Raw genomic sequence first — 13,492 nt, 5'->3', positions numbered from 1 at the left:
ACTTTCCCACATTCTGCTCTCCAGAAACTTGTTACTAATGTCCTAACTCGTACCATGTCCTGCTCCCCATCATGCCGTGTGTTTGTTAACATGCATTGGGCATCAGCTTTAAAAAAGAGCTTTGATTTTTAAAATTCTCATCCTAGTTTACAAATCTCTTCATGATCTCACCCCTTATTAGCCCTCTAGCCCCAGTGCTGATAATTCACCAAAATTTCTGCACTCTTCCAATTCCAGCCCCTTGTGTTTCCCTGGTTTTTGATACTTTACCTTTGGTGACCGTGCCTTCAGCTGCTTGGTTCCTGTGATTTGGAATTCCTTTGCTAAACCCCTCCACCTCAGCATCTCTCTCTCCTCCTTTAAGATTCGCCTTAAAATCTGCCACTTTGATCAAGCAGTGACAGGATTGGACAGAGAGAGCATGGATTAATGAAAGAGAAATCATGCTTGCCAAATCTCCTGGAATTTTTTGAGGAAATATGTTGTAAAGTTGGCAAGAGGAAGTCAGTGGATGTGCTTTATTTGGATTTTCAGAAAGCTTTTGATATGGTCCCACTAAAGAGATTAGTGTGCAAAATTAAAGCACATGGGATTGAAATGGATAGAAAACTGGTTGGCAGACAGGAAACAAACAGTAGGAATAAATTGAATCAGAGATAGTAGGAACTGCAGATGCTGGAGAATCCGAGACAACAAGGTGCAGGGCTGGATGTACACAGCAGGCCAAGCAGCATCATAGGAGCAGAGAGGCTGACGTTTCGGGCCTAGACCCTTCATCAGAAAAGGGGGAGGGGAAGGGGGTTTTGAAATAAATAGGGAGAGAGTGGGAGGCGGATAGAAGACGGATAGAGGAGAGGATAGGTGGAGAGGAAACAAACAGGTCGAAGAGGTGGGGATGGAGCCAGGAAAGGTGAGTGTAGGTAGGGAGTTAGGAAGGGGATAGGTCAGTCCAGGGAGGACGGACAGGTCAAGGGGGCGGGATGAGGTTGGTCGGTAGGAGATGGAGGTGCAGCTTGAGGTGGGAGGAGGGGATAGGTGGGAGGAAGAACAGGTTAGGGAGGCACGTGTCTTTTTCAGTATGGCAGGCAGTGACTAGTGGAATACCGCAGGGATCAATGCTTTGACCCCAGCTTTTCATGATATATGTTAACGATTCAGATGAGGGAACTAAATGTAACATTTCCAAATTTGTTCACAACACAAAGCTGGGTGGGAGGGGGAGCTGTGAGGAGGCTACAGAGATGCTTCAGTGTGATTTGAACAGGCTGAGAGAGTGGGCAAATACATGGCAGATGTGGTTTAATGTGCTTAAATGTGATTTTATCCACTTTGGTAGCAAAAACAGCAAGGCAGATTATTATCTGAATAATGATAGATTAGGAAATGGGTAAGTGCAACGAGATCTGGGTGTCTGTGCACTAGTCACTGAAAATAAGCTTGTGTGTGGCAGACAGTAAGGAAAACAACTGGTATGCTGGCCTTCATAGCAAGAGGATTCAAGTACAGGGGCAGGGATGAGACCACAGCTGGTAAATTGTGTACAGTTTTGGTCTCCTTATCTGAAGAATGATACTCTGTTATGGAGTGAGTACAACAAAGGTTTCCCAGATTGATTCTTGGGGTGGCAAGACTGACGTATGAAGAGAGACTGGATCAGTTAGGATTATAGTCACTGGAGTTTATGAGAATGAGGGGGATCTCTTGGAAACCTATAAAAGTCTAACAGGACCAGATGGGGTAAATGCGAGAAGGAAGTTCCCGATAATAAAGGAGTTCAGAACCAGGGGGTCACAGGCTAAGGATATGGGATAAGCCATTTAGAACTGATGAGAGAACTGTCTTCACCCAGTGAAAGGTGGAATTCTCTGCCACAGAAAGCAGTTGAAGCTAAGTCATGGAATATTTTCAAGAAGGAGTTCCACATAGTTCTTAGGACTGAAGGAATTTAAAAGTGTGGGGAGAAAGCAGGAACAGGGTACTGAGTTGGATGATCAGCCATGATCCTATTGAATGGTGGAGCAGTCTGGAAGGGCTGAATGGCCTGTTGCTGCTCCTATTTGTCTTCTATGTTTTGGTTGCCTGACCAATCATTTCTTGATGTGATTCTTGTTCTCTGTGGAAGTGGCACTGTGCATGTCCCCTATTGCCAGCGTCTTTCTGCTGTGGGTCAGATAGATTTTGTATCAGTCAGCTTTTACATTGACAAAAAGGGGAGCAGGGAATCCATAGGAGTATGGAGGTCTGGGGAAGCCCCATTGCTGAGAACTGGTGACCATGCAACAGTGTCAATACCCCAGTTTGAAGGAGCCCTGTGAACAATTGTGCTCCCATCTGCTGAGTGACCAAGTCTAGATCAACAGAGGAGGGACATCAGTTGATGATGAGGTAACTTGGACTTTTAGTTGTTTTCAGTTGTTGATTGTTAAAGGTCAGTGACTGATTGAGGGTGAACATTCTGAACTATTGACAGTTTAAGATGATATTCAGTTGATGAGAGACAGTTACATCATGCAAGTAATAGATAGAGAACAAGGATTTCTTGAGACTTGGATGAAGATGTCAACCAAATGCTTCATATCTTCAGGGGGATGGTCAATCTTTGGAATTCTCTCGCCCAGAGGGCTGTGGAACCTCAATCATTGAGTAAGTTCAAGTAGAGATTGATGGGTTTTGAGTCCTTAAAGACATCAGGATATTTGGGAATCATATGAGAATGTGGCATTGAGGTAGATGAACAGCCATGATCTAAAATAGCAGAGGAGGTTTAAGGAGCACAGTAGCCTATTCCTATCCCTGTTTATGGAGAAAGGGGGATGGAATGGTATGGTCACTGGACCAGAGACCCATGCTAATGTTCTGGGAACATGGATTTGAATCCCACCATTGTAGATGATAACATTTGAATTCAGTTAATAAATCTGCAATTTAAAAATAAATAGTCTCATAGTAACTATGAAAACCATTGTCAGCTGTCATAAAAAAAATCTGATTCATGAATGTTCTTTAGAGAATGAATATCCTTACCTGGTCTGGGCTACACTCAATTCCAGACCCACAGAAATGTGGTTGACCCTTAATTGCCCTTTGTAATCACCCAGCAAGCCACTTAGTTCAAGTGCAGTTAGGGGTGGCCAATAAATGTTGACCCTCCCAGTGACATCCACATCCCATGAAAGAATTCAAACACATTTCCAATGTTCCAGGGAGATGAATCACCAACCTTTATAGAAAAAGCACTGTCATCATTCATTGTCATTGAAGCTGCATGATTAAGTTGGCATTAGGTCATTTAAAATTGGAAAGGAACTGCAGCCATAACCAGTTCCCAAGGAAGACCTTTGCTCTGGGATGTTTGCAAGCTGCTGCAACCAGAATGTGCTGTGTGAATACTGAACTGAAGTCACAGTCTCACTGAGATTCGTTGCTGTTATTCACTGATTGACTGGAATCTGAAGAGCTTCTCAATCGGTCTGCTGTTTCATTGATAAATCAATTCTTCATTGTAAGTGCAATGTGAATACTACTTCATTATTCCCCCTAGTAATTCAAATCCACTTCTTTGTCTAAAGTTCAACTCAATGTTTAAATGCCTGGGTGCTTTTCAAATGAAACGTCCCCTCTCTATATACTTGTGGTCCTTATTATCATCATATTATTCAATAAGCTTAGCATTTTTCTCGGTCTTATCCTAGAAACACACTATTATTGATAAGTAAAGGTCTTTTTCCAATCTGGTCTGAGACATTGTTCTCATGTTGCAGATGTAGGGAGGACACTGGTCCTAATATGGGTATTTCTGAATCTTACTGTTTCAGTCATGAGGCAGTTTCAATTACTGGAGAGATTGTATTCTGAAAAGGGAGTGAGGCAATGTGTGGTTTATATCATCGCGAAAGGGTTGACAGGCCTCTCTCTTAAAAAACGGTTTTAATGGACTGGATGCAGAGAATGTTTCCTCTTGTGGGGAAGAGGATAACCAGAGGACATCAATTTAAGTTGATAAAATGTGGAGCTGGAGGAGCACAGCAGGTCTGGCAGCATCAGAGGAACAGGAAAGTCAATGTCGTGGGATCTGGCATCGGTTTAAGATTGTCACCATGAAATCCAAACAGGAATTCAGAAAAAAACTTCACCTGCTAGAGAGTGATGAGCGTATGGGATTCACTGCCACAGGAAATGATTGAAACAAATATTATTGACCCATTTAAAGAGCATCTAGACAAGAAAGTGAAGGGAACAGAGGGTTAGAGTGATGGATTTAGATGCAGAATGATGAGAGAAGGCTCAATTGAAGCATAAGAACAGCACAGACTTGTTGGGCTGAATAGCTTGTTTCTGTGCATCTTATGGAATCTTGTGTAAAATTAGAGAACATAAAATCCATCATCTCAATGAAGAATCTTTTCTCTTACATTGGTGAGGGGAATGATTGTGTAAATTGATGAATGAGGTGCTGATCCAGCAGGCTACTTTATCCTGGATAGTGTCAAGCTTCATGAGTGTTGTTGGAGCTGCACCCATCCACCTAACATACTCCTTACTTGCTCCTTGTAAATGGTGGACAGGCTCTGGCGAGTCGGGAGGTAAGGTACTCAATTCAGAATTTCCAGTTTCTGACCTAGAAAGCTAATCTAATGTCAACTATATAACCACAGTCAATTGTCTGGTTCACTGATGTCCTTTCAGGGAGGAAACTACTGTCCTTAACCTGCTGTGAACTACATTAACTCCAGACCCACAGTCACGATATAGACTCTTAAACTGCCCAATGAGTTATTACAGTGGGCATTGAGTACTGCCCTAGCCGGTGATGCCATGAGCAAACAAACAAATGATTATCTTCCCCTCTGTTCTTTGAGGCCTCATCACTCTGCTGCATTTTACAATGAGTACCATGGAGAGAAATTGAGATGTTGTCATTATAATTTGAAATACTTTTTATCTTGGGAAATCACACTAAAAGATGGTAGGCATAATTTTCTGACATTGCCTCTGGCAGTAGACATTTTAAACATGGACACTTGATGTGCACATGCAAAATTCAAACCTACCCTGTCATTGGTGAGACTTTGCTAAAAACACCATTAAGAAAAGGAACTTCTTGTTTTTATATCTGTCACTTTGAATCTATGTAGTAAGAAGTAAGTTGAGTGTATGACCTTTTTTACTTGTGTTTACTTTGCCTGCTGTTTATTGGAAATCTGCTACATTGATATGTCTTACCCTAATGAAGACTTTGTGTTTCTAGCAGCCTCATGAAAGATACCAGATGTAATTTCAGAGTAATTTGAAAGTATTGAGACCTTTAATTTTCAAATAAAAACACATGTACAAATTTGATTGAAGTCACTTTATTTGTATTTTATTTTACCATAGATGAACATTATAATAAATTCTATTTAGACAGCATGCAGTGATGTCACAGCTGCTAAAATCAACGTAATATTCAGTCATAAAGACTTTAAGTTGCTACTAGGACAGTACAACATGCATGTAGCCTGAAACAGGATCAAATCCTTCACATGACAAAATTCACCAATTCACACAAAACACGTAAGCTCTGAAAAATCACAAGAAGCACCAATTGAATTTCCTAAAATGTTTCAAAATGGAATGAATGAAATGTTTGATGATGGACAGACTGTGGATAAAGCAACTAAAAATGTATCAGACACTTCAATTCAGGACACAACAAAGGTTTGAACTACAGAATAACCTTGACTCTTATCAGTAAATTTAATGTGATTAGCATATTTCTGTGGAGACAATAATGAAACCAGAATGAGAAAATGTAACAGCCTCATTGAAAGACACAGTTAACTTGAAACAAATTGGTTTTTCACACAGACCAGTATATTAATAGATATATTGCAGTCTCATTGTTTTATTGGCTTGGCAGTCTTGAATTATATTTTAAACTCTCCAATTTTTAATATTATGGTATTTGTTTCTGTTTAATACTTCTCCATTCTTGTTAGCATATAACCTGGTTTCCCAAATGGCCCTTTAGCATTAGATTTGTTAAAATTACTTCATAGGTAATTAAAATGAAATCAAACAATGAGGTCTTAAAAATGTCTAATTATATTTGAATAAACAATGGAGCTATTCAGTTCTAATCTTAAATCAAATTCAATCACATTTCTCTGCTGGATCAGTATCTGCCTTGGATTGTTGAAATCAAGGTGCTGGGCTAAAGTATATTTATACCCTCTTAGCCCCTCTAATCACCAATGTTAATTTGCTTGTCATTGAGTCATGTTAACTATGTTCCCAGGTGAGATTTCCTTGGGATTTGCATGGAATGCTGAGGTTATGTACCTACCGATATTGCTCTGCACTGAATTCCATGGGAAGTACAATCCTGGGATTTGTGAAACCAGCATTAACTCATCAGTCTCTTCAGTCTCCCAAAGGGCAGCTAAGGTTAAAATTTTACCCATTGTGTCTCCCTTCTTAACTGGTTGAAGTAGAATATTATTGCTTTTGTTCTGCCTCAGTCACAAATATAAGCACATTGCACAGCGACTGAAAATTTACACTCCAAGACTTATGCCTGTTGTAGGCCACTGTCTTATATAAACTATTGATGTGCTTCAGTATTTTGGAGCAAATATTTAAGACTGCCAAGCCTACTTTATGGCTTTCTCTGTTGAAACACGTGGAGCTTATCAAATTAAATTTGTGTTTTTTTTTCTTGATAGCAGTATCTTGCTTATATTCTACAGAAAGGCTGTAAGTGAAATAATCTCAAGGACACACTCAACTATTCAGCAAGATGTTCAGACATAAGAACCCGTACCTGAGATAAACGGTTCCTTTTCATTATGGCCAACGTCAACATGATACCAAACTGGAAAACCTCATCAATCATAAATCTGGAGCAATGTTTTCTTTGGTTTAATTAAAATTAAAACTCAATACAGGTATTTGTTTTAAAGAAATCATATTCAAACTGTTCAATTTGAAGGCAATGCTTTCATTTGTTTTGTGAGGAAGGTCTGGCAATGGTTAAAATAGTGTTGGAACTGGGGCTGTAGGCACAGGTAATCGAGGAAAAGGAGGGGAGGGGGTAAGGGAGAGAGAAGGGGGACAGATTATATTGTTTCTGTGCAAGAAAGGAAAGAGGGTGTGACTGATAACGGGTGGGAGAATAAAATAAAGTGGCAGGGAGGGAGGAGAGAAGTGGGAGCAGAGAAGGGAATGGAGAGAGACAGAATTGAAGGTATGTGGGGCAGGATGGGAGAGAGTGAGAGGCTGATTGAAGTGAGAAGGAAAGGCAGAGAAAAGGGAAGGGGTGGGTAGGGTATGGGTTCTAAGTAAAGTGACAAGTCTGCATTCAGATATTGCTGGAGAAACATCAGAACCTGATGTTCTGATGAAGGCTCACTGGACTTGAAAAGTTAACTCTATTTTTCTCTCTATAATGCTGCCAGACCTGCTGAGTTTCTCCAGTACTTCCTGTTTGTGTTTCAGTTTTCCAGCATCTGCAGTTCTTAGCTTTTATTTTATTGACAAGTCTGCCGTCATTTTTTAATACAGGGGTCATTACTTAAATACAGAAATGCTGTCAATATTCTGACCTTTCTGGTGAATTGTAATTCAGAAATATTTGTAGTCCTTCAGCAAGCCCATTAATTTTGACTTTTCCCTACAAAATGTAACATATGGCTCCTTGTACCCTGCACAATTCCACTCTGAATAGGACACATATGGTTTAACTCCAAGGTCAAGCTGAACTGTAGTTTTCACCTTCAACCCTACAGTGAACACAAGTCTCATTGGAGAGTTCCAGGAGAAATATGGCATTTAATCGCCGTAAAATATTTTCAAATACCACAGGCTTTTCCCTTGTTGGTAAAATTAATATTTTACCGAGTCATATTTTATCAGCTGGTATGACATGAGGAAAATACAGTACTCAAGATATAGTGGTTTTAACTACTAAAACAAGTCATAATAATCATCAAATGACAAGAATTCTCCACACTCCCTGGAATTTCACAGTGATAATTGCATGGGATTATCCCATGTCCAGCAATATGATCTATTCCTTACATCAATTTTAAATGGCTTGATTTTGTATAATTATTAACTATTTACAGTTCTGACAGATTTTAATACATAACATGACAAACACCAGATACCAAATATGTGACAAAGGAGGCATGATAATATCCTGTAAAAATAGCAGAGCTAACAATGATGGGGCCTGGCTGTGACATCCCACTTCAGTTCATGTGGGTCTATTTTACACAGGTTATATGGCTGTCAAAGGGAAGCACAGAGCCAGTGGCCTACCAGTTTGAATATTTCCTCAAAATTGAAAGTTTGCATCCTGAATTTTATATGATAAAGATTAGTTACACTGTGAACAAAACTGTTCCAAGGGCTGGGTTTTAATTATTTGCTGTGATTGCGAACCTGATTGGCAAAGTCAGGTTTCTGCAAACAGTGGAAATTTTTTAAACATTATGATGCATTATGTGGCATTTTTGAAAAAGATATAAGCTAACATGATACAACTTGATATTCAAGAGGTTTTATTAACTGATGGAATCAGTTTTTTTTGCATTATCAAATACATAGATTCTCATTTCCCACTTTAAATGGCAAAATGTTTTCAATTTAGGGGATGGAGAAGTTAACTGTTTTTAACAAAGTCAACTCCCTGTCTGCATGAGACGCATCATAGGACGTGCCAGATGCTTAATAAAGGCATCATCCCATGTCACAGCCTGTAGAAGCAGGACATTGTGACATTAATGTATATCGTCTGACATTGCACAACCCTTTGATTTATTCTCAAAGTATGGTGATCATTGAATATTTCTGTACAGGATATTTATTATGCTGTAATGCTTACATTCACAAAGTCTCTGTCCACTGTTAGCATTGATGTTAGGTAAAAATATATGGGAACTATGAAGTAAATTTTAGAAAATACAATTTATGATTCCAACAGGATATTAATATACATTTATATAATAAAATGGTAAAATCTGGAGTTGAAATTATGCAATATTAGGATACAAATACTGAACATTATCACATTCTATTGCTTTTTAGGGGCATTAATCTGTATTAAGTAAGTAGATCAAAGCTCTATCAACATAGCGGTCAAAAAAAATTGATAGGATATGTTAAGCTTCAGACCATTATATAACACACCATAATCCCCAGGCTTTAAACTCATTAATAAGTTCTATCCAAAATTGGAAAATTGCCACAAGTTGATATTAACAGCATTAGTAATGTTTAATTTGAGTTCTAAAACTGGGTAAATGAGCTGTGTATTGTAGGTATTACCCAGTGTTGTGACCTGATGGTTTATTTAACTAGTATGATGAGCAATAACTACAAGAATCAATGCTAGCTGGAGCCCTGTAATGTCAAAGTGGTCACACATCGATAAAAAGATACAAGTTTCTTCTTTTCACTATTAAATATCTGGATTTTATTTGACTATAAACATGGCTTATCAGATTAGATTATTTCAAGACTGCCACACAGCGTTGTCCTGGATATTCTGTTGTGATGAAGATTCCATGCCATTACACAGGAAGAGGTGAGCAGTCAAATTATAATTAGCTGGAATGATGATAAATTCTCATTTTATAATGAGAATGGTTTACACTTAGCAACAAAACCTGGAGTTATTTTGCATATAATCATGTTATTACTTTTTGAACATATCTTGGAGAGGCCCTGGAAGATATTTTAAGACAGTGTCCAGAATACTTTCCTCTTCCTCCTCTTCATCCCCACAGCCAGCAGGAATCGCTTTCTTGGGCCGTGTCAAGCTCCCCTCTGCCTGAGCTTCCATGGCTGCCATTGCCTCTGCTTCCTTTTCTTCTTTCTTTTTTATCCCATACTGTGAAAACATAAAGGAGTTTGATTATCATGTCACTGTGTGTCTGCTGGTATTGTAATGTGACAGAGAAGCTGAAAACATCCTTCAAACCCTAAGGGGTTAAATGACCTTGTTCTGTACAGCATGTGTGTGTGATGGTTGGGTCTCTCTTATTCATTGGGGAACAATGTCTTCATTTTCAAGTTTTCAGGTTTAATGGAAAGGGCTGACAAAAAGTTTCCCAGACCAACTCTCATCAAAGCTGTTATTACCATGCAGCTGTACTTTAACTTTGATGAGTGAGTATTGACTTACACAGTTCAGTCAAGCAGTTAAAGGCCCAGCAGATCTTATAGGAGGACTGACAGCAATCAATTTATTTCGAACATCTCCGGGAATAGCAGTAAATGTAACTCACAACTGAATCTTCTAGTAAGAGCAGGCTTATTTCTCCAGCAGAGATGACAGCTACATGATGTGAATTGTGAAATCTATTCTGCTTACTGAGAGACATGAAAGGTATAACAGCACAGTCGAGGCCTTTTGGTCCATAATATCCATGCTAGCCACAAATGAGCTATATAGTTTAATCCCAACTTCCAACTCTTGGTCCATATCCATAAGGTACAGACTTTGGGGTTGACAATAATACATGCATTATAGAGGCAATGTTAATAAAACATCAATAAGTTACAACGACTGGAATTGAATTTTCAGTGAACCGTGCTATAATAAACACTGGGCTGGATCTTGTGAACAGTGTGACATTCCCAATGTGTGCATCACTTCCACTTGCCTTTTTTGTCTTTTCCCTTTAAAAGCATCAACAGGTTCAAGAACAGCTTCTTCCCTGCCGTTATTAGACTGAATGGACCTCTCTAATTTCAAACAATGTTGATCTTGCGAATGTTGATCTTACCATGCGCACCGCGTGTGCAGTGTAACCTATATGCCTCACTCTGTCTAAGCACCCTTTGATCTGTGTGTCCTTGTTTGCCATGCAGTGTCACTTAATGACTACCACCCAGTGGCTCTGACCTCAATTATCATGAAGTGCTCACATCAACTCCAGTCTCCCAACCTGCCTCAATCCCCTACAGTTCACCTACCGACATAACAGATCCACAGTGGATGCCATATCCCTAGCCCTGCACTCATCCCTGGAACATCTGGACAACAAAGACACCTACATCAGACTCGTGCTCATTGACTACAGCTCCACGTTCAACACCATTATCCCCTCCAGACTGATCTCAAAACTGTAAGACTTTGGTTTCGGCCCCACCCTCTGCAACTGGATCCTCAGCTTTCTGACCCACAGACCGCAATCAGTGAGGATAGGTAACTGTACCTCCTTCACAATAACACTCAACATCGAACCCCCCACCAAGGATGTGCGCTCAGCCCCCTATTGTACTCCCTGTACACCCATGACTGTGTTGCCAAATTCTGAATGAACGCCATCTACAAGTTCGCTGACAACACCACAGTAGTGGGATAGATTTCTAACAACGACGAGCCAAACTACAGAAGAGAGATAGAGGGCTTGGTGATGTGGTATAATGAGAATAACCTCTCTCTCAACATTGGCAAAACTAAAGAACTGATCATTGAGTTCAGAAAGAAAGGAGGGGAACATGCCCCCATCTACAACAACGGAACTGAGGGTGAGAGGATGAAGAGCGTCAAGTTCCTTGGAGTGTCGATAACTGACAAATTGTCCTGGACTTCCCACGTCAGGAAGGCACAACAACGCCTCTTCTTCCTCAGGCAGCTCAGGAAATTTGGCATGTCCATGAGGTCCCTCACCAACTTCGACAGTGGCACCATTGAAAGCATACTGTCCGGGTGCATAACAGCCTGGTACAGCAACTGCTGTGCCCAGGACCGTAAGAAACTACAGAAGTTGGTGTGCACAGCCCAGATCATCATGGAAGCCAACCTTCCATCCATAGACTTATATGGCTTACTGCTGCGGAAAGGCGGCCAACATCATCAAAGACCAATCGCACCCCAGTAATGATCTCCTACAGCCTCTTCCATCAGGCAGAAGATACAGAAGCCTGAACACACACACACAAGCAGATTCAGGAACAGCTTCTTTCCAGCTGTTATCAGACTGTTGAGTGGACCCTAGCCTCAAATAATGTAACCTGTATGCCTCTAAGTCTTTTTGATCTGTACATCTTTTGCTTGCTGAAATCAGCCCATACTGCTTGCAAAACAAAGCTTTTCACTGTATGCATGACTATAATAAATCAAATCAAATCAAAAAATCTAAAAATTCAAAGTGTGAGTGATGTGCACACGAAATATTTTGGATTTATTGGTTGAGGAAGCTATTCATTGAAGAAAACTGCTATCAGCTGTATCTCTGGGCAGCCTGTTTAACAGCCTCCTGGTCAAAGAGAGAGACTCTGTATAATGGCCACAACTTTCCTGCCCATGCCATTACCATTTACTAACAGTTGAGAGAACTGATGTTTTGTAGAATTATATTTCAATTGTAAGTATTTCACATTCCATTAGTTTCACTTTATTCACATGTGCATTATTTATTTGAGAAACTAGCTTAGAGAGCTCAATGTACTGACATAACAAGGTGTAGAGCTGGATGAACACAGCAGGCCAAGCAGCATCGTAGGAGCAGGAAAGCTGATGTTTCGGGCCTAGACATCTCAGTTGACATTTATTAACTATTATAGGGATGTTGGGTCATTTCCTTTATTGTGGAAGAATTAATGTGGTATTTTTGCATTCACTAATTATTCAACATTCATATGATTGTTCAATGTTTTCCTTGCCATTCTGTGGGACATGCAGGCTCAGCTGTCCCTTCTATGCATTGTAAAGGACACTGGCTGAGATTAATCTCAGTATGGAGAATTGAAATGGTGTCAATGAACTCAAAGTCCTCTAAGGACAGCATGGACATTGCTCTTTAGGTTCCTCATTTGCTTAAGTTTTTGTCTCTACTAAACCCAAGACACCAGTCCCTTCCCACTTCATTCCTCTGTGGTGCTGACACCAACTCCAGCCTCTAACTCCTCTGCACTGACATGCTGTCCTCAGTGCTAGGTTGTACTGTGGTTCCTTTTCTTTGTACTCTGCAGAAAACCCCTGACCTTCCACAAAACTGCACAAAGTGTCTGTAGCATGCCTCCTTTAAATGATTGTGAACTAGGTGACCTGAGATTGTCATGTGCCACAGATATCACCTTAAAGGTTGCAAACTGTTTGACATTAATGAGTATTCATCATACGCAGAAAGATAACTGGAGTCCACACGCCAATGAAATGCTCGATGTACTGCAAGTTCTGACATTAGCTTTGTACACAGTGTCACAAATTCAGTGCAATTGTTCAAAGGTTAAAACTGTGACACAGTCTGCATTCCACAAAGTGAAAGATTCCCAAACGTTGTTAGCTTTTCTGGCAGCTTGAGACAGGATGGTTGAGCTGCCATCTCAAATACACAGTCTAATTACAACAGAAAGCTCATGTGATCCAGGGTAACTTGACAAGTTGGATCCAAAATTGGCTTAGTGACAGGAGACAGCGGGTGGAGGCAGAAGGCTATTTGTGTGATCCTGAGGGATCAATGCTAGGTCCCTAAAGCAAAATGCTGCAGTTACTGGA

At 40.1% G+C, this 13,492-nt stretch overlaps 1 protein-coding gene across 1 annotated transcript in view; it reads right to left on the bottom strand.

Annotated features, from left to right (window-relative positions):
- Positions 1-9,185: 9,185 nt before the first annotated feature.
- The window catches only part of LOC109921791 (complexin-1), a 102,609-nt gene continuing 98,302 nt past the window's right edge, over positions 9,186-13,492 (bottom strand). The window contains exon 3 of the mRNA XM_048603276.1: positions 9,186-9,874. Within this exon, the coding sequence (XP_048459233.1) occupies positions 9,680-9,874 (195 nt within the window). The 3' untranslated portion in view covers positions 9,186-9,679. The remainder of the gene's footprint in view (positions 9,875-13,492) is intronic.

This window comes from Rhincodon typus, chromosome 1, assembly GCF_021869965.1.
Source record: "Rhincodon typus isolate 14 chromosome 1, sRhiTyp1.1, whole genome shotgun sequence".
Classification (NCBI taxonomy): domain Eukaryota; kingdom Metazoa; phylum Chordata; class Chondrichthyes; order Orectolobiformes; family Rhincodontidae; genus Rhincodon; species Rhincodon typus.
The sequence above is the reverse complement of the archived record's forward strand: the minus strand, read 5'-3'. Positions and strand labels throughout refer to the sequence as shown.